Here is a 22,471-nt window from a genome sequence, read left to right as displayed (position 1 = left end):
TTTGAACAGCTGACCTTTTGGTTAGCAGCCATAGCTCTTAACAACTTCTCCACAGGGTTCCATGTCCCCAGTACCCAATAAAATAATTTTAACGTAGTGGACATTTAAGGAATAGCAGTTGGTTAACTTGGTATTAAAAAAAAAAAATACAGTTGTTGTTGAGTCAGTTCAGACTCATGGCGTTGCCATGAGTGTCAGAGCAGAACTGTGCTCCATAGGGTTTTCAGTGGCTGATTTTTCAGAAGTAGATCACTAGTCATTTCTTCCAGGGCACCTCTGAGTGAACTTGAACCACCAACCTTTATTTTAGCAGCCAAGCGTGCTAGCCCTTTGTATCACCCAGAGACACTAAGTTAATGTCAGACTGTTGGTATTAGTATAGCTGTATTTCTATTATACTTTTACCTTGGATAGTGTCTTGCTTCCAAAGAGAGGTTCAATTGTCACCAGGGGAAAATTGTAAAATTACATTCCTATCATATGTCTTTGACTACTAACATAGAATTTTCAGTTTGGACTTGTCTTGAAGCTGGCTGCAGCTTAATGGCAGCAAGCCTGGGTAAGCTGTAGAATCAATGTGTAAGCTGCAAGTGAATTAAGAATGCCATTTCAGGAGCTGGCAATAGCTTGCTTTATAAAAGTCCCCCAAACTCCCAAACTTTTACTCATATCAAAAATTGAAATTTTTTACTAACATACCTAAACCCGTTGCCGTTGAGTCAATTCTAACTCATAGCAAACCTATATATACCTAGATATTCAAAAAACACACCATTACAAATGAAAATAACTCAGACTCGGATTTATTCACTCAACACATATTTGTTGACCATCTACTGCCATGTCTGAGGCACCCTTCTCTAGTGGAGATACTAAGGCACTGACACAGCCCTTGCCCTCAAGGAGCAGTCTGATGTGAGCATCTCAAGTTGTCCTTACAGTTTACTCAAATGCCTGAAGATTATGTTTCTTTAAAGATCACTGTTCTACTTTCATATCTGTTGGTGAGACAGCAAGGGTAGCAAAGATAATGTCCACTCTCTCCTACCTGGATTACATTCATGACAGTGTGGTGTGCCCAGGAAGTGTCCACTGATACATGCGTCTTTTCACATCACAAATTTCTGAAAATGTGTAATATCCTTGGCTTTTCTAAGTTAAAGATATATGTGTATGTGTGTACACTCATACAGACATGTACACATGTGTGTTACCAGGGCAGTGTTCACGACAAGGGTGGTATTATATGTAAGCTAGGGCACAACCATGCTAAAAAAAATTCTATCTGATTAATTTCTCATAAAAAAAAATTGTGTTTATATTTGCATATACCATGAGACAGGGTTTTAATCTCATTGGGTGTTCAGGTTAAAGATCCTACATAATGAAATATAACAAAACAACTAACAGGCTAAGTTTTTCATTCAGAAAAATAAGCCCAACTCAAATTAAGTGTTGCTTTTGGTTGACATCAAATTCGAATTTTACCACTTACTAAATGTGTGACCTTCAGCAAGGTAATGATTGGTGCCAGTAAAAAATGGAAATATTTGCCCCACAGTAGATTCATAAGACTGCATGAGCCATTGTATTATGCGAAATGCTTGGCATACTACTTGGCAAATACTAGAAACTCAGTTACAAGGAATGCCGTTGTTATTATCAATTCCTCCTCTCAGCGATGTTTACATTTTAAAATTGGGCCCATGGATGGTTTAATATCGTAACTCAACAGATTGAACTGATCTAATTTTGAATACTATGGTATGGACTTAAAGGAGACATAAAAATTTGTCAGGAGATATGCATATGTGTAATATGTTTTGAAGTTCCTGGATGGCAGACTGCTAAGCGCTCAGCGGCACCTCAGGAGGACGTCCTGGCGATTTGATTCTGAAAGGTCACAACCGTGACGAGCCTACGAAGCATAGTTCTACTCTGACACACTGGCACACATGGGGTCACCATGTGTCAGACTGGACTCGATGATTACTGGTTTGGTTTTTAGTATATTTTGGATAGAGATAAATGGAAATCAGACTGGCTACGGTGGTAAGATACACACCTGTAACCTAGCGTGTGTGTGTATAAATTACGTTTTAGACGACCACTTTAAAGTGAAAAATTAATCTGGCAAGTTCTCTGCTTTGCTCATCTTGATTCCTTACCTAAAATGTCTCCTTTCTTTCACATTTAAAATTGCATGCTTTCCTAATACTCTTTTTCCACAACTTCTCCCCCCCTCTGGCTCCTAGGGCACTCAGAGAACATGTTTGCCTCCTGCTGGTTTGCCTGTCACCTTCCGTTTCATGTTTGTCTCATGCCTGTTCATGCTTGTATATGTAATGGTCCCCATTATATTCCAAATTCCTTTTTATTTGATTTTTTTTCACCCACGGCACAGCACTGGGCCCAAAGTAGGTAATATTTGTTAATAGTAACCTGTATACACAGATCAGTGGCTACAAAAAGTAGTAATTTCAGAAAACTCCTCAGAGGAGTAAGCAAGTAAGCTTCTGAAAATAAGATTTAAAGAAATCAGGTAGAATTTTGAAGGTGGCACTCTTGGTTTCCTGGAAAAGTAAGTCTTACAATTTGCTCATGGGCAACCATCTTCTTCCCATGACATATGAAAGAAGAAAAAAAAAAAAATTAAAGCAAGCATAAAAGACCGAAAGGCAGTTTTTTATAGGGCAAATGCAGAGAGGTGTTCCTGTCCCATGAGACCTGGGGAATTTCTGTGAGTACACGCATTAGGCGCTGGAGTAGAGGCTCGCCGGGAAGGACCTCCAGGAACAGACTGAAAACTCCTTCATACGTATTCTTGGGAGATAGACTTTCTTAGAAAAAACAAATTAGTTCGAGGAGCCAGTATTGTGCAATTTTCAGTTTTAAAAATAGCCAAGTATTGTTAACACTGCTGTGTGCATGAGAGAAAAAGAAAGCCCTTGTTAACATGTGCCTCAACTTCCACATTAAAACAGAGGTGCTACACTGAAACTCTTGCCTGGCAAATATTGCAGAGGTCATAAGGTTTATATCACTTGGGATTGGTTTTTGGCTCATCCTAGATCTTACAGTGACAAACTTTAGGGGATGTATCTCCTTTTTTCAAGTTGATTTTGCAATAAAGGACAGTCAGTGATGACTCTGCCTCAGGACCAGGACTTGCCACTCTGTCTGTTTCAGCTCTTCATTTGCCTAATTGCCCTGCGAGGCTGCAGGGACCTTGCCTGCAGCCAGGGCTCTGCTGACTGCAGAGACCCTACCTGGCATTCCAAATTGGTGCGTCAGCATTTAGGTAGAGATGAATGAAAAATCAATCAGGGCAACTGCAGTGGTAGCATGCACAACTGGAACCTAGTTTGTGCATAATTTTCACCTCTTCACCACGGACCCAAGCAGTGTTTAAGATGGTAAGTGAACCTGTAACAAATGTGCTAATTCTGCTTCATCAGGATTTTTTTTTTTTTTTTTTTTTTTTTTGTCCTCTTTTCTATTTAGAACAAGGAAAACTAACCTGCTTAGGAAGCCACATGTAAAATGAATGATGATGTCAAGTTTCATGCCAATATTCTTTATTTGCTCTGGGTTGGAGATGCAGCTCCTAATTAGACCTGGTGATGAATATTCATCTATTGACACACTGGATTGTTGTTTAATATTCCGTATTCAGAAGGCTTAACTTTTTTTTTTAAGTCTATTTAATTCCTTCTCACGTATCTTTGTAATATACTCTATCTCCAAACTACAGTGCTTTAAATTTCTAAATTTCCAATTCTGCAAAGATAGAGTTAAACACTATTTGTCCTCTGGCTACTTCTACTACAGAAAGGGAACTGGAATTATTCAAAGCTGCAGTCTTCAGCTCTCAAAGACAGCTACAGTAACTTTCTGAACAGATTGGGTTAAACGTTTTTACAGACCCATTATCTGATGATAAGGCGGCAATAAGTTGTGCAGTGCCACATTCCAAAGGGTTCCAAATCTCACAAGCCTCTTTGTATGTGATGGTCTCGCAGTGAAGAAGATTCTTTGGGCTACAAAGATGAAGAGCCTACTTCTTCTGGTGCTGATTTCAGTGTGCTGGGCTGATGATCGTTCGAACAACTATACTATGGATCATAACGGAGTTATTCACATCCAAGGTAAGAAAACAGACTCTCTTATGAAAGTCAAATTAATTTCAAGTTACGTAGAGTTGAGATGCTGGGTTAGTATTCCTTGATTTTAGTTCTGCTGCATTGACTTTTTCTTTCCCTCTCTGCTAATTTGTGAACATGTTCCCCCAGGCTTTTGAATGCTGTTGCATTACTGTGGGCTTCTGAATTGGGGACAATTAAAGTTGAATGGCTTAAGAATGTCCAACTGCTGTATGTTGATGTAATTGTTCAAGGCTTTTTAGTGCAGTTGCTACCTTCCAAGTATAATGGAGTGCATAAAGTTTATTTAAATGCATTTTGGGAGAGAGGAGAAATAGGAAATAAAACTTAAGATGTAAGTCATTCCATCAGAGTGACTGTTTAATTGTTTAAGAGAAACAATGTAAATAAAATGAAAGGCAGACAAGCACCCCTTACAGTCTCCTTCAGGAAAGCTTTAGTTCCCATAGACCAGTATATTGCTCCCTGCATATTTCTGTTCAAGCTCAGCTGAGTCCAAAATCTGAAAGCTGTAGCAGGATTTGAGGCTGCAGTACAATGCAGCTATTTCCTCAGTCCCAGCTTCAGATGGGGGACATTTTGCGTTAAGAAAACTAAGGGACCTCTGCAGAAAGAAGGAAGAGTTCTAAAGGAGCTGGAGCTTCCCTCCTTGCCCTTCTATGCTGAATAATTAAAATAAGAATGACATAATTTAACCATTTAAACACGTGATGATATTAATATTAGATGAGCTCTGTTTGAGGGCCAGGGCATTCTAAGTTTTCTAAGAGAAGTAAAACCCCAAGTTATATCCCCAAGGTCAAAAGTGTAGTCTCAGAATACTGCATTCACGATTAAAAAGTCTGACTTGTGAAGGTCAAAGGACTGTGTAAATCTGGCTGCAAGTATTTTGCTGTGTGCATTTTGACTATCAAAATAGAATTCTGGATTTGACTATGTCTAGCTATTTCAGACACGTCTCCTTCATTTCTGATTGTTTCCAAAAGCTTCATTTTCTTCACTGTTGAACGGTGAAAAAGAATTATATAATCATAAATTTTTACTCTGCAAGCTGCTGACTCAGCTGTTTCCTTTAATGACTGTAGTAGCATCAAAGCTGTTTCCCAAAGAGTCTAAGATATTTACATATAGAGATTTCTAATCCAGATTAACATCCTTTTAAATTCTAGTCACAGAATTCAATTCCACCAAACTGTTAATACCTAGTCGTTGTTAACAATAGCAATTTTAGGTCAGCTGTAAAATAAACATTTGCTGTGATTTCAAGTTATTAGTAGACAGGTACCCAAGTAATATCATACACTACACACAAACTGTTTAGTCCACATTGTACCCAGAGTACATTATTTCAAAATTTCACGAACATTTTAAAAATAGCTTCTGGTGAGCTCCTAAGTCAGACTCAAGTTTTTTCAGCAGGAAAACTGTTGCACTGTTCTCCCCATTCCCATATAAAAAAAAAAAAATTTCAGCAGGAAAACTGTTGCACTGTTCTCCCTATTCCTGTATACTCTGTTCAAATTTAGGGCAAGGTATCAGGATTATCCAGGTTGTTTGCATACACTGCCTCTTTTTTTTTTTTTTAATGCCTTGATAGTTCTATTCATTTTAATTGTAAATTCATATTCTTAGAAAGTGCAGACTTGCCCTGAAGAGGTGCTCAGAGCTTTCAAGTAATAGAACTACAAGGCCTATATTTGGCTTGTGAAAGTTAATATTGAAATGCAATTTGGGTCATAGGATTATGGTATTATGTCCAGAAAAAAAAAAAAAAATTATTTTTTTAAGGGGGATTTATTGTAAAATTGTCCCAAATACCTGTCTTCACTGCTTTTTTTCAATGAAAAAAAAAAGTTTTCTTTTCCTTTATGATTTAACTCAGATTGAATTTTCATATTCCCCAGCTTTTCAGAGAAACCACTCCAAGTGACCTATCATAATTTCAGTAGTCATCTACAAAAATAAACCATATAGTAAAATAGGTAATCAATAAAATAGATAATGTTCATTACTTACTTGAAATGCTGAATGATCTTCTTACATTTAAGAGAGTTATTTATGAAACATGGCCCAGAAGGAATTTAAGGGAGCCAAAATCATTACATGATTTTATAAGAATTTTGCAGTCAGATGGTTAAGTAGCAATCTGAATTTCAGATTTCTAAATTGTGCTGATGAGCGGCAGGAGCTTCTCTCAATGACAGAGGCTGGCTTAAAACTCATGCTACTTATGAAAACATCTTTTCTCTCTCCCATTTTACATTAAATGTGTGTTTTTGTACTCTAAGTTCCCCAACTCTAATTAATCCCATGGAAATAGTGCATGTCATCCTCAAATTCTCCTTGGCTACTTTGATATGGGTGCTCAACATTTTGAGAAATTCATTCTTGAGTCTCATGCATAAGAGTTACCTAATTATTTTTCTAAAGGCCTCCTCATAATATTGGTAGGTAGGAGGTTCTATAGAGATACAGACACAAAAGATTTAATCTGGCTAAAATAAAATATTGAAAAAAAAGCAGGTGACCAGGAAAGAAAATAGCCAGGGTCAATCCCAGTGCAAGTGTTTTTAGTAAAGAACATTTTTCTGGTGGTAAAAAAGGAAAACTTCACCAGCTTCCCATGGAGAAAGATATAGCTTTAGATAAAATAGCGTATGTACTAATTCATTACTTTTAATTATTTTATTGAATTAATTGAGTAACATGAGAATGAAAGCTTCACTTTTCTGTGGAGACTGCTAAAAACTTGCAATCGAGATATTAGTATGTATATCATATCCTGTCTTCAATGTTGTTGCTGTTAGGTGCAGCCGAGTCAGTTCCAACTCCCAGCGATCCTATGTACAACAGAAGGAAACACTGCCTGGTCCTGAGCCATCCTCACAATGGTTGCTATGCTTGAGCCCATTGTTGCAGCCACTGTGTCAATCCATCTCACTGAGGGTCTTCTTCTCTTTTGCTGACCCTCTACTTTACCAAGCATGGTGTCCTTCTCTAGGCACTGATCCTTCCTGATAACATGTCCAAGGCATGCGAGACATAGTCTCACCGTCCTTGCTTCTAAAGAAACTTCTGGTTGTACTTCTTCCAAGATCTCTTTTTCAGTGTAGGGGATAATAATTTGCTCAAGCACTTCTACAGGAAGAGAGACTGCTGTTAATACCTTCTCTGTAACACTCTCAACTAATGGATTGTATTCCTCATGCCATGAAATGCCCAGCCAAACAACTTCTAAATCATTTGAAACTAAGACCATTAGGAAGAATTTTACACCAAGTACCAAATTACACACAAGCACAATTTTTTAAATATTTGAATTAATTCCAAAAACTCTTTGGGTATACTTTTAATTACCAGTAGAATTTCTGTGATGATGGTTATACACTTTTTAAAAAGACATTTGACACAGACGGCAGAGAAATTTTGAAACTATTGAGATAATAACGAACTTAAAGATCAAAATAGGTATACTAAACATGAAACTGCTTGTCCTTACCAAAATCATTGAGCCCGTGCTTTCTGCATCTGAGGCTCTAGCACAAGCCTTCGAATGACAAGCTTAAGAGTCTCTCCTCTAATGCTGTTTACTACCTTTTGACCTTGGACAATTTCTTTGATCTCTTTACATCTTAGTTTGTTTGTTGTTAGGTGTCAGGGAGTTGCTTACTTCATCTATAAAATTGGGGCAAATCACTGTTTATTCCAAAGGGCTTTGTGATAATCAAATGAGATAATATGTGGAAAACTTCTTAGCACTTGTAGATGTTCCAATAATGATAGCTGTTATTGTTATACTTATTTCCTCACAATCATGATAAACTTATTTGTAAATAGAAAAGGGAGTACAAATACCGACGGAAAAAGCTCATACTATTCAAAGAACAATTTTTAGAAGAACCGTGGCATTACCTTAGTTCTAATGAAATAAGCATTTTATAAATCTCCTTCTTTGTCCTCTTTAAATTCACAATTTAAAATTTCCCCAGAAGATTAAACATGGTCTGATCACTTTTTCTTTCTTTGTAGAAACTGGTTTTTAAAAACTTAAGTAATATTTTCCCTTTATATACTTACTATGTAAACATAGATGGCCAGTGTCTGTTCAGTCGATTCTGACTCATAGTAACCCCATGTGCGTCAGAATAGAAAAGTGCTCTATAGAGTTTTCAGTGGCTGATATTTTGCAAGTAGATCTCCAGACGTTTCTTCTGAGGTACCTCTGGGTGGATTTGAACCTCCAACTTTTTAGTTTGCAGCCAACTGTTTGCTCCACCCAGGAACTCTACCTGACACAAACTAGGTGCTTAGTATAGGTTTGCTGAATAAATGAATGGCTAAGTGAATGAGCAAAATGAGATTCTTTCAAATTAGCACAATCATAATGCACATTTCTTAAATGCTTGTGGCATCCATGGCATTTAACAGCCTACAACCCATTGTGTGAACTTAATGGACATTAACTGCATGACTGCTTTCATTTTATAATGTTGGTGTAAGCTAAATCATACTTCACAAAATTTAAGAACTAAAAAGGACTTGAGTTGATATCATCTACATCAATCTCCCATGGTACAAATGAGAAAATCTAGACTCAGAGATTTTAAGTCACTCGACCCAGGTGATATGGTTGATGACTAGCAGTTTCTGTTGTCTAATTCTCTCCCCTCCTTCAAATCTGGGCTCGTTTCTCACTTCTTAATGAGCCTTCCCAGACTACTGCCTTCTGTCCCCTCTCACCATTGTTTTCCTTTTCTCCTTAGCTTGGCCTATCTACTTATTTTTATGTAAGTTTTTGTTGTCTGTGTCTACTGTAAAAATGTACATCAGTTCTGTAAGTGTCTGAGGTACAGTAGTCACCTGGACCAGTGCCTGGCACATAGTTAGGTGGTTGATATACATTTGCTGAATAAACCCAGGACCCAAACCTAGGCATTTTCCTTAATCAAGTCCTAATCAAGTGCTATCCCATGTCCTGGTCTTCTTTGCCTTTGTGTGTTCCCAAATTTCAAAGAGATCTTTTCAATTTGTGAGATAAGGAGTGACAGATGAGGGAAAGGATCATGTGTTTGGATAGCACATCTTGTTTGGCCGTACGTGTGGCTCCCACACTGCTACATAGCACCTTATATTCCATGAGAGACTATGAGAGGCAGGCTGCAGCAGAGTTTCCAATGTGCGTACATGGCTCTGAAGAGTATTGGATTTATATTTGGTCACTGAAATGCTATCCTGCTCCTTTTGTAATAGCTGCAGAGTCGGGATCTGGTTGTGCAGAGTGGATCAAATCAAAGAGTGGAGCGAGTTTAACAATGTGTGATCAACTGTCTACAGAGCCAAAGGTTAAGGGGAGAACTAGAGAAGAGTTACTCCAGTTAACTTTTCTTAAAACTCATTTGAACTCCCTGAGTCTGTTGTTAATAGTTATGTCAATTTACTTCTGTCTTTTTGAGGCAGAGTATATTGTTTGCATCCTCAAAGTCAAAATCGACAAATATCAAGGAGTGAATTTTCCAGATTGCATTGAGGTAAATACATAATCTGTCAATAATTCTACCCAAAAATTAGTAACTATAAAATATCAGAGAATTTAATCATGGAATCAAAAAATTAAGATCATTATAATTAGATGATTAAAGTTTTCTATAGGGCATGAAGCCAAATGTGATATTAAGAAACTATTGCCTTATATACAGGCTTGCTATTTGATAAAACTAAGAATATCACCACATGAATATGATAAATGAGCCCCAAGGAAAATGTATATACAAATATATATACAAAACCCACCCACTGCCTTTGAGTCGATTCCGACTCACAGCGACCCTATAGGACAGAGTAGAACTGCCCCATAGAGTTTCCAAGGAGCACCTGGCGGATTTGAACTGCCTACCTCTTGGTTAGCAGCTGTAGCACTTAACCACTATGCCACCAGGGTTTCCACAAATATATGCATATATAAAAATATTCATATACTGCACACATACATATATGTACTCATAGATAACTCATTTATTCAACAAATATATTGAGTACTTAATATGTACAGGCAATGGGTATACACTGATGAACAAAACACCTGACTCCTGGCTTCATTGAGCTTATAACCTAGTGAGAGAGACGGGCATTACTGTGAATATAGAACTATTGACTATGATAACTGCTGTGAAGGAAAAAATATGAGATGCTATAGAGAGAAGATAGCATTATGTGCTTTACTTTTAAACAGAAGCACTAGAAAAAGCAGTTTCCTTAAAATACAGGTATAAACTAAACAGGGCGGTATCTTTCCTCAACTGTAGACTTGCTGTACTAGATTCACACGCACACACACATACACCAAAACCAAACCCATTGCCGTCGAGTCAATTCTGACTCATAGCGACCCTATAAGTCAGAGTAGAACTGCCCCATAGAGTTTCCAAGGAGCACCTGGTGGATTTGAACTGCCGACCTTATGGTTAGCAGCCGTAGCACTTAACCACTACGCCACCAGGGTTTCCCACATATACACAATGGTTAGAAATATAGAAAGCAAGGTATGAAATAGTTATAGATTGGTATACAGTTTCTATAACTCCCTTAATCTGTATTCAAATATATATATATGTATATATATATATATCACCTTTGCTTCTGTCAAGATGTATAATTGCTATCCTATCTCCTAGACTTCTTTGCGTTCATTTGTTCTTTTGGGAAAATTTACTCATTTAGGCATTTGTGGAACACTGGTCTCTTTTGTGCCAAATACTGTGTTATTCTCTGTGGAAGAACAGACAATTTTCTCAGTGAAGTTACTAACAATTTCATCTGGGCAAGAAGAATAAGAAAGCATCAAATATGTGCTAAAAAAAGGTGGAAATAGAGAGAAAAGGTAATTAGTTACCAAACAAAAAAATCTTACTATTTAGAATTTTGTACCTACATGCACTAAAGCTTTTTTTTTTTTTTTACTCACTTAGTAGGTTTAAATCCATAAAATATATCTTAAGAATATTTACCAACTTGATATTGAATAATCTGGAATGCTGAATCCAATGATATTCTGTAAAGCATCTGTTAAAACAATACAGTTTTAGGATATTTTCAGGTATAAAAACCTATATATAAAATAATCATTTTAGGTAGCAACAAACTCACACTGAACTGCTTTCTCTATTCCAATCTGGGCGCTGAGATCATCAAATTGTATCAAAAGCCGATGATTATTTGGGAATGCTCCCAAATACCCAGAAAAATCCATTAACTAGTAAAGCCTTTCCCTTTGGTTGCAACTCTGCAAGAATCGATGTTGACCCAGCTGAAGCGCATGACTTAATGACTTCATGTTAACGTAGCTGTAACACACTGCATTTCTCTGATTATACCAAATTAAGAAAGAATAGATTTAGGTTTCTTTATTGGTTCAACTCTTTAGTTTAGTTTAAATGTAAAGTAGAAAAATTACCCATTTAGGAAGTCTTTTGGAATACAGATGTCTACTGAATATGCTAAGAAGTTAAAATAGTCAATTCAGAGATTATCAGACTATTCCTGTCTAGGAAAAAAAACTAATATTTTTTATAAAAAATATTTTTATTTCAAAAGGAAGACATTGAATGCGTAAGAAATCTAAAAGTTCTTTTAAGTTACTTCAGAAATATTTTGTCTGTTTTATATTGCCCCTTGTAGTAGCATCAGTGTTTATCCATATAGTCAATCCAAATGGTAGCCATTTTAACTTTAATTTAATAAAGTATGTTGGTTACTTGACTTCCTTCCTGAAGCAGTGACTAATCACCATATGTATACGCTCTAAGTAATGTGCATTTATGTGCTCAGGTATTGTGCTGTTAAGTTTGTTGAACAAATTAAGTTAAACATGAATTCTCCCTATCTTTTCTGAATACTGTTCACCATAAAGGACACCAACTTTACGGATAAAAACACAGAGAGAGCGTACGTCATCAAGCAGAAAACCAACAAAGTGTGTTAGAAAAAGGAGCATTTATTGTAGGCAAGTATGTTGATTATTAGGTGAAGGAGGTAGAAAAAAGGAGGGTATCACCTTGATTCTGAATAGTGATTGAATGTTTAAAATAAAAACGCCATTAAAAACACTCCTTGAAGTGATATTTCCACTTCTATGTGATTCTGTTTGTAATGGTGCTTGCTCTGCCTCCTTGCTTTGGCTTATTCCTGGAAAGCATTGAAAAGATATTTAGCTAGAGTTATTGAATGGTAGAGATAGAATAGGTGGAAGGAAAGATAAGTTAAAGATTTGTGTGGTTCCTTATAAATTACAGTATACATTATATACATTTCTTATTTTCTTAGTTCTATGACTTTATTTGTGCAAAGTGATTATATTATTATCTGTAAATAGTAATGTTGCTAGCAAAAAATAACGAATACTTCACACAAAGGTTTTTGTTGTTTTGCTTATTTAAGTATCTAGAGGTTCATTTTAAAGTTTTCTAGTATTATAGGGGCTATGAACAATTGCTTCTTTGTCTTGAGACAAATTATACTGACAGATTTGAAATCTCCAATAATCTGCATATGATTATCTTTATGTTCTCACTTTGCTTTGTCTCTTCTCACACAATCACTAGCTTAAAATACTAAAAAGCTGATTCAGCGGTTAGTACTTCATTTAGATGCTTCCATGTAAACAGATTACATTATTTTAAATGATGCATAAAAGTTTTTATTTTTCATGTTTATAGAGTGCCCACAGTACATTAAATACAAAGTAGGTTCTAAAACCAAGCATCTTTCCTTATAATAAGGTTTCTGACCTGCACGAATAAATGAAAGTAAATGAACATATAAATAATAAACACCACAATATTTTTAAGGAAAAAAAACCTATGCAAAGCAAGTACCCAGGGGGACATGGAAAGTACTGCCTTCCCCAAAAGGGAATCAGGGAAGGGCTCTCTAAGCAGCTGAAAATGAAGCTAAGACCTAAATCAGGAACTGGATCCTGGGCAGAACATTCCAAGTAGAAGGAATGGAAAATGCAGTCTAGTTTGGTGTCTTCAAACTAGAAAGAAGCCAAAGGGGCTGCAACACTACAGTGGAGGGGTGTGGTTTAAGATGAAGCTGGAGGAGTAGGCCGGAGCCAGACCATAATACTTGATAGGTGGGACAGAGTACAGAGTTTGGATTTTATTCTGAAAGCATCTGAAAATCATTAAAAGATTTTGAGCTGGGAGTTACATAATATGATTTACATTTATGAAAGACCATAAGAATAGTGGATTATAATAGACCAAGAGTAAAGGTGAGGAAACCCCTTAGGAAGCACTTGCAGTAGTTTAGGTGAAAAATCGTGGTACCATTAGACTAGGATCACAGCAGTAGAGATGGATGGAATTGAACCAACTTGGAAAAACGTAGAGATGGCTTCACTTGTTGGCAGATCAGATGTAAAGATTAAGAGAAAGAAACTCATCAAGTATATAGCTCCTAGACTTTGGCTTGAACAAATGGGTGAATAATGATGGAGGCATAAACTAAATTGAGGGATACTGAGGGAAGAATAGGTTTTGGTAAGGGAGAGGAGACTCAAGTTATCTATTTGACACCTAAGATATGACCAGTAGGTAGTTGGATTTACTTATTTAGAGTTCAGGAAAAAGTACAGTGCTGAAAAAATTTTAAATCATCAACACATAGTGTTATTTATAGCCATGGCACTGGAAGAGATCATCTGGGGAGTTAGGGGTATGCAGATAGACGTTAGAAGATGGCCCTGGTCTAAGCTTTGAAGACTTCATTACTGAAAAGTGTTGTAAAGTAGGATGCAAAGGTCACGTATTCACTTCCCAGAAACAGAATCCTGATCTCTGATGTGTGGGGAAAAAAAAAATTTTTTTTTTTTTTTTTGCTTATATATATTTTATATATTTTTTAATGTAAATTAGTTGCTAGCATTTAAAGGTGTAAAGATAGGAAGTTTTGGCATTAAAACCTGCATTTCTAGCTTCTGTTGAAAAATCCGAAGACCTGCTGTCTTTCAGCCTGCATTCTCATAGGACAGGATCAGTGAGAAGCAGTATCTGCTGACCCTTTATAATGTTGCATGTGCTCCCCAGCAATGGGCACAGACCTTTCTGCTCTCTATTGTTCCCATGCCCATAGTGCTCCCTTTGCTTCACTCACCCATGCATACCCAGGTGTTTGTGTTTGACTTACCTTTCTTTTTTTTCAGTGCTAAACTTAATACCAAACACGTTATGGGGGCTTTCAATTCATGTTTATTTATTTAGTAAAGATTCCAAAGGTCTCTTTTAATTCCTTCTTTGATTCTAGGACTAACTCTGTGATTGTATTATCTTGATGGCTTCCAAACTGAGAAAAGACATTAGCCATATCAATGTATAAAACCAGTGATGTACCCTCTACAGTGTTCTTTCTGCAAATTACTTGACCTTAGGAAAAAAAAAAAAATTTTTTTTTTCTTACCCTTTACCACAAAGTGGAAGTGGTCTGAGCAGAGACAAGTAGACTTGAGCTCTACTCCTTTACCCGATAAAGGCATATTTCCAATAATTAAGGACTGTGTGGTTAATTACAGCCTAATGAAGAAGAATGCCTCATACTAATGCATTGGTTTCTCGATATCCTTTGAAACAAGTCTCTATTACAGTTAAAATTCAGGAAAGTATGTTTGAATTGTTTGTGTTTTTATGTTTGAATTAAGAATGCCATTCACCATATTAGCAAAATGTTCAAATTTCATTTTCCTGTAACGTTCCTTGCTCACTCTACATCTTTGATCATCTCAATTTTTTTTCCTAAACCTAAAATAATAGTAATTAAATGCTATTTCCTTATCCATAAATTTTTGATAACATGATAGACTTAATTTTGAAAATTACTGACCAGAGCAGAAAAACTCTAAATTGCCAAAGATATAAAGATTGTTTCTAATTCTGGAGCTGGTTGTGCCTGACTTAACATTGTCAGACAGTAATACTAATTTGGAACCCTGACCATGCAGTGGTTAAGTGTTTGGCTGCTAGCCAAAAGGTTAGCAATTCAAAATCATCAGCCACTCCTTGGAAACACTATGGGGCAGTTCTACTCTGCCCTATAGGGTCACTATGAATCAAAATTGACTCGGTGTCAATGAGTTTTGTTTTGGTTTTTGGCGAGCGGAATGGGGGAGAACAAAAGGCAGCTTTATTGGCCAACCAAGGAGGCAGTAGGGGCTAAGTGCCCTCTAAGACTTCTCACAGGCAGCTTGTTGAGGCTGATTTACATAGGCAAGATCAGCTACAAAATACAAGATGGCGCACTTGTGCTGACGCAGAGCATTCCAGAATAAGAAAGCATTTTCTAGGGCATGGGTTGGATTCCCCATGCAGGAGAAACTTAGCCATTTTTGTTCATTAACATGTCAGCTCCCCACACAGGGGCGGAGAATTTACCATGCACGAAGCAGTTAATGAGGCTAAGGTCATCTGGATTGCCAAGATGGAGGGCAGGACCTGTTTTACTCAGCTTTGGCCAGCCCATGGCTTTCTCTTCAAGGAGGTATTGAGGAGGAAAAGAAACAACTCCAGGAAATGGGCTGGGTGAGGGGTTGTCTTGAAGCTAAGAAAAAATGGCTCTATGGCTCTAAAAAAAAAAAAAACCAAACCCATTGCCGTCAAGTCGATTGCGACTTAGCCCTGTCTTATTCCCTCCTGTTCTTTTGACGCTAAGAGTTATTAGTTAGTGGCAAGACAATGAGCTGCAGGAAAGGGGAGACTAGGCAATGACTCTTTAAACTGCTTCCTGGTGAGAAAGGGCTGTGAGCTGGGATGGGGCAGCTCTAGAAGTTTAGGGTTCTCCCTCTCGAAACTGCTGGATAGCTTTCAGTCTCAGATCACAAGGTGAAGGTGGTTGTATGGTTTGAAAGCCTGGCGGTTGTGTCAGGACTATATTGACCTTGATAGACCTTAGTCCATTAGTAAGGAATTTAGCTAGGAAGTTCAGAAGGCAGAGTCCAAACATGCAAACAAGAAAGAGTACAGTTAGTCCTAAAGATGAAACAGGTTTTTGAGCTGCTTAAAAATTCTATTGCTCAGGCATAGGGTTTGGGTGTTGGATTAAGTGAAAGCAGGCTGCCCCGTGTCCAGGTGCCACAGCTTCATATTTACATGAAATAGGGTCTAGCTTATGAGGACTACTATTTTAAAACAGGTGAAATATGAACAGGAAGGAAAAAATCACAATTAACAGAATGCAAACATTGAAGAATAAACCATTACTGTATGGGTTGAGAAGCCCTGGTGGTCCATTGGTTGTGAGCTGGGCTGCTAACCAAAAGGTCAGCAGTGAATCCCACCAGCAGCTCCTTAGAAAAACCTATAGGCCAGTTCTACTCTGTTCTGTGGGGTCACTATGAGTTGAAATCAACTTAACAGCAACAGGTTTGGTTTTTTGGTTTTGCTATGGGTGAGAAGGAAACCCTGGTGGTGTAGTGATTAAGAGCTATGGCTGCTAACTAAAAGGTCAGCAGTTCGAATCTACCAGCTGCTCCTTGGAAACACTGTGGAGCAATTCGCTTCTGCCCTTTAGGGTCTCTATGAGTCAGAATCGACTCCACAGCAATTTTTGTTTGTTTGTTTTATGGGCTGGAAACTCAGAGTCTCTCAAACAGATGCTTTAGGTCTTGTAATGACTCACATTTCAAGTTTTTTGTTTTTGTTTTGGGTTTATTTGTTTGTTTTTAATACTAATACATTAATATTGGCTTTTCAAAATAAATTACTATGTGCATTAACCTGGGTTGTATCATTTAGTCCTCACCACAACACTGTATAAAGGTTTCCAACCCAAATCAAGTAGGTGAGGGCAGAGGTTAAGAATGAGGTTATCATTAAAGTTTATCTATCGCCCCCTTCAGGTTAGCCCTTCTTGAGGCGCTGAGCCATAGAGGGAAGGCTCAAAATTCTTTGCCTTCGGAGTAGCTGGGAGCAAGCTAAAGCTTTGTCTCTGAGCAACTGAAAGCCCACAGTTCTCAGAAAGAACAGCGAAGCCTGGATGGAGCGGGGACAGGGGAAGAGGACGCCCACAAAGGCTTCTAATGCAAACTTGACTAGACACATAGACACATTGGAGTCATAACCAAACAATAAGAATTTCTGATTCCAGATGAGCAGTTTCAGGAAAAATTAGATTCATATCAGCCTGACAGAAAGAAAATAATTATAAATAGTTAAAGGTTAATGAGCAAGGTATTATGTATCCTAGTCAAATGTAATGAGTAAGACACAGTGAGAGACAAGGCATCTAAATTATGTATTCTACTTAAATATTGTTTTTAATGTGTATGCTTAAATATTTTTATCAAGTTTTTAACTTTAGAGTTATAACCTGTTGTAAGGGAAGCTGAGCTATTCACTGCCATAGGGAAGCACAGGCTTTATGTACCATTAATATTTAGCTGAAATCCCTTGTTAGTGCAAACAGTTAAGGCACTCGGCTGCTAACCGAAAGATTGGTGGTTTGAATAAAACCAGAGGTGCCTTGGAAGAAAGGTCTGGTGATCTATTTCCAAAAATCAGCCATTAAAAACCTATGGATCACAGCTTTACTCTGACATGCATGAGGTCACCAGTAGTTGGAATTGACTTGAAGGCAACTAGTTTTGTTTTTCTAGTATCATTCACTCACCAGACACTTATGACATGTCAGGCACTATATTGATTCTGGAGAAACATAAATAAGACATGGTCTGGGGAGACAGATTGGTTTTTGTCAATAGACTATGGAAAGCACGGTGATAAGGATACAAATCCATCCTGGCTGCTCATCCACCTGCAGGCTTTGACTTCCCTAAGGGAAATCACAGTTTCCAGAGTGATAGTCTTACACATCCAAACCTAGCAAAGTGATAACAAATGTCGTCAAAATAAGGAAGTACTTTTAAAGCCTTGTGCAGCTTTTCAAATGACTCATCTTGTAGCTGACAACAGTCTATGCTTAACAGCTTGGAATGTCAGAGAGAAATTTTAAATAAGCACGCGTTTCACATATAGGATCTGTGATGAGTTTTCTCTGGTTCTTAGCAAAGGAAGAAGTATGGGGACGATGTGTGCTGTTAGTAAAGTTAAGTGTAGTTGTTATTTTTAATCCTGAAATTATGTCTCTCCTGTATATTTAGTTTCTAAATGCTCTTATAAAAATCCAAATAAAGGTTGTAGAGGTTTTTGTTTTTTAGGTGGAATGTATTGGTTTTTAGTGTCTTTACTTAGCATCTTGTTTAGCCATCTTAAATAGGCTACCCAAGTTTTAAAATGTTAGTTTAGGAAATCCGGAAGTCTGGGAGCTGCGCATCTGTTCTTCAGAAAAGAAAGTCACCAAGACTGGTTATTTTGCCCAATCCACAATTCACTTTAAAAAGACAAATTTTGAGCCGCAGCACCTTCTCTTTTCCTCTATCACCTGTGTCTTCATCTGTGAACCTCCAAAAATGATGATGCTTTTATTAAGCTGACAACAGTAGGTAATAGTCCAATACTGTGTTTTTAAACAGTTTTTTTTTTTTTTCTGTGATTATCTTTGCCCTATTATTTAAAAGTCTTGAGATTATCTCTAAATTCAGGTAGATTACACTCAAAGTCGTTTTTGGCTCTCGTAGACTTGCTCTGATTTTCCTCAGTTTCAACAACAGCATTGTTTAAAAGACTTCACCTAAATTATATAGCAAGTACAGAGTTTATCATTTGGTCACGGTGTTGCTTTTGTTATTTGATGAAACTGAATGATGTCCTCGGAATTTCACAGCCGAATTCTTAAAATAATCACTGTGGCCCCGTGTGGTTGAGTAAGTCCCCATCAGCGCTCTCACTAAGCCCTGCTGTTTTCCCTGGAGACAACCGCAGGCTTTGAAGGGCATCAGAGCTTTCAAGTCACTGTCATTGACCGTCACTAATAGGAATATGAAGTTGTGCATTAACAAATTGTGATTTAAAAAAATTCAGTCCCTCCCTGGACATGTTTAATTTCCTCCCAATTAGCTGTGTGTTTTGAATATACAGCCTTTTTCTTATGGAACCCATTACCAGGGCCTCAGCCACATTCTGTGTGCCCCATTTCACATTAAAAGGAAAAATGAAAACAGGTATGCTGCCAGATTTTATTTATTCTTTCACATATTTCTTAAGAAAAGGAAGAAAAGCAAGTAATACTCGTTCTGATCATTTATTTTTATTTTCTTTTTAACTGCCTGTTGATCAGTTTTTTGTTTCTTTGTTTGTTTTTAATTTAAACGAGCATTAAATCAATGGAGATTTCTAAATCCAGTGATAAGGTCAAGACTTGCTCTAGGCAAGACGGTGCAAAATTTGTCATCAGCACTCTCAGTTCCCCTTTCTGCTGTCTTTGTCCCTGCCCCTTCTCTGTGTTTCCTGGCTGATCCCTATGATGACTACCTGCAAGAACAAGCCTGGTAAGAATCTTTTTTTTTTTTTTTAATTGTGCTTTAAGTGTAAGTTTATAGTTCAAGTTAGTTTTCATACAAAAATTTATACACACATTGCTAGATGACCCTACTTGCTCTCCCTGCAATGTGACAGCACGCTCCTCCTCTCCACCCTAGATTTCCTGTGTCCATTCAGCCAGCTCCTGTCCCTTTCTGCCTTCTCATCTCACCTCCAGACAGGGGCTGCCCATTTATTCAAATGTATCTATTTGAACTAAGAAGCACACTCCTCACGAGTGTCATTTTATGTCTTATAGTCCAGGCTAGTCTTTGTCTGAAGGGTTGGTTTCGGGAATGGTTTTAGTTTTAGGCTAACGAAGAGTCTGGAGGCCATGTCTTCCAGGGTCCCTCCAGTCTCAGTCAGACCACTAAATCTGGTCTTTTCGCTAGAATTTGAGTTCTGCACCCCATTTTTCTCCCGCTCCATCAGGGACTCTATGTTTTGTTTCCTGTCAGGATGGTCACTGGTGGTAGCCCAGCACCATCTAGTTCTTCTGGTCTCAGGCTGATGGAGTGTCTGGTTTATATGGCCTTTTCTGTCTCTTGGGCTTATATTTTCCTTATGTCTTTGGTGTTCTTCATTCTCCTTTGCTCCATGAGGGTTGGGACCAATTGATCCATCTTAGATGACCACTTGCTAGCTTTTTAAGACCCCAGGCGCCACTCACCAAAGTGGGATGCAGAACATTTTCTTGGTAAACTTTGTTATGCCAATTGACCTGGATTTCCCCTGAAACCATGGTCCCCAGACCCCCAACCCTGCTACTCTGTCCCTGGAAGTGTTTGGTTGTATTCAGGGAACTTCTTAGCTTTCGGTTTAGTCCAACTGTGCTGACTTCCCCTATATTGTGTGTTGTCCTTCCGTTCACCTAATTATTGTGTACTATTTTTTTTTTTTATCTAGTTAGTGAGGAAATCCTGGTGGCGTAGTGGTTAAGTGCTACGGCTGCTAACCAAAGGGTCAGCAGTTCAAATCCACCAGGCACTCCTTGGAAACTCTATGGGGCAGTTCTACTCTGTCCTATAGGGTCACTATGAGTCAGAATCAACTCGACGGCACCAGGTTTGCTTTTGGTTGGTTTATCTAGTTAGTGAATACCCCTCTCCCTCCCACCCCATGTTTAAACCTTCTATGTTTAAACCTTTTCTTGCGTTCTGTGGTAGGAATCTTAAGCTCAGTTTTCTCATTAGGTAAACTTGCCAGAGTCAAGCAGCTAAGCCATGGTAGAGCTGCAGTGGAACAGAACTGCTAAATCATTGGCCAGTGCTGGTTCCTCCACATCTTACCTGTTCTGCAACAGACCACTCCTTCCAGTAGTGCTGCATGTTGTATAATCTGCAGTGTAGATCTTCTGAAAACAAGCAAAAAACGTTGTTCTCAAGGCCACCCTGGTGGTTTAGGTTAATGAACATTAAGGATCCAGAGTCACTAAATGTTACACATCTCGCTTAGAGTTCTTTGAATTCCAACCAGTGACTTCTGAAATGTATTACCTAATTTCCTCAGAAAGGAAATAATAATGCTTGAATTTTGGACATTCTGACAGTCTTGGGAGAAAAATTATTTTGTGAGAAGTCAGTGGATTTTTGGTGCCTGCTCAGTTCTCAATATTATACCACATAAATTGTCTTCTACCTCCAATGCTGGAGCTTAAGTAAATAGTACCTACAAAAGGCAGAACCCTACACTTGTAAAATACTACAACAAGACATTTTACAGTAAACCACAGGAGAAAAAAATTAGAAGCCTCAGTCCCTTATACAAGAGTTTTGATCTTTGCTTTAACTCTTTAATTTAGAAAACACTCAGACTTTTTTTTCATTCTGGAACACCTTATGATTACAGTAAACTACACAATAATTTCCAACTTTCCCATATAATGCAGGCCACATACTATGTATTCATTTTTTCACTCCACATGAGTCAATTTTATAAGTGTAAGTCAAACTATGGAGGTTAATATATACCAAAATTACACTTAATACAGGCACTGATACATTTAAGAAATGCTGTGGAAAATCTATGTGGTAGGGACAGTTAGCAATCAGCACACCCTTACTTTTGGTCAGCCATTTTTTAAAGCACATTATACGTGTTGTTGTTGTTAGTTGCTGTTGAGTCGGTTCCAACTCATGGAGACCCCATGTGTGCAAAATAGAACTGCTCCATAGAGTTTTCAAGGCTGTGATCTTTCAGAAACAGATGGCCAGGCCTGTCTTCCTAGAAGCCTCTGATTTGGTTTGAACCACAGTCTTTATGTTAATAGTCAAGGGCTATGTATTATAATCATTACATATATGTTGTCATTGTTAGGTGCCATCGAGTTGGTTCCTACTCATAGTGACCCTATGTACAGCAGAATGAAACACTACCTGGTCCTGTGCCCTTCCCACAATCGTTGTTATATTTGAGCCCACTGTTGCAGCCACTGGGTCAATCCATGTTGTTAAAGGTCTTCCTCTTTTTCAATGACCCTCTAAATTGTTGTTGTGTACTGTTGAGTCAATTCCAACAGAGTAGAACTGCCCCATAGGATTTCCATGGAGCAGCTAGTGGATTCGAACTGATGACCTTTTGGTTAGCAGCCTGAGCGCTTAACCACTTGCCACCAGGGCTCCTCTAAATCATATACGTGTGTGTGTGTGTGTGTGTGTGTGTGTGTCTATGTGTATATATATACATAGGTGATAGTGGTTAAAGTGATTGGCTGCTAACCGAAAGGTCGGCTATTTGAAACCACCAGAGGCTCCATGGCAGAAAGATGTGGCAGTCTGCTTCCATAGAGATTAATAGCCTCAGAAAACATATGAGGTCTCTATGAGTTGGAATGGACTCTACCGC

At 37.9% G+C, this 22,471-nt stretch overlaps 1 protein-coding gene across 1 annotated transcript in view; it reads left to right on the top strand.

The window, feature by feature from the left end:
* The window catches only part of HAPLN1 (hyaluronan and proteoglycan link protein 1), an 88,377-nt gene that overhangs the window by 51,665 nt on the left and 14,241 nt on the right, over positions 1-22,471 (top strand). The window contains exon 2 of the mRNA XM_003408127.4: positions 4,023-4,148. Within this exon, the coding sequence (XP_003408175.1) occupies positions 4,049-4,148 (100 nt within the window). The 5' untranslated portion in view covers positions 4,023-4,048. The remainder of the gene's footprint in view (positions 1-4,022; positions 4,149-22,471) is intronic.

The sequence above is a fragment of the Loxodonta africana genome, chromosome 2 (assembly GCF_030014295.1).
Source record: "Loxodonta africana isolate mLoxAfr1 chromosome 2, mLoxAfr1.hap2, whole genome shotgun sequence".
Classification (NCBI taxonomy): Eukaryota; Metazoa; Chordata; class Mammalia; order Proboscidea; family Elephantidae; genus Loxodonta; species Loxodonta africana.
This window is presented reverse-complemented; position numbering and strand designations above follow the sequence as displayed.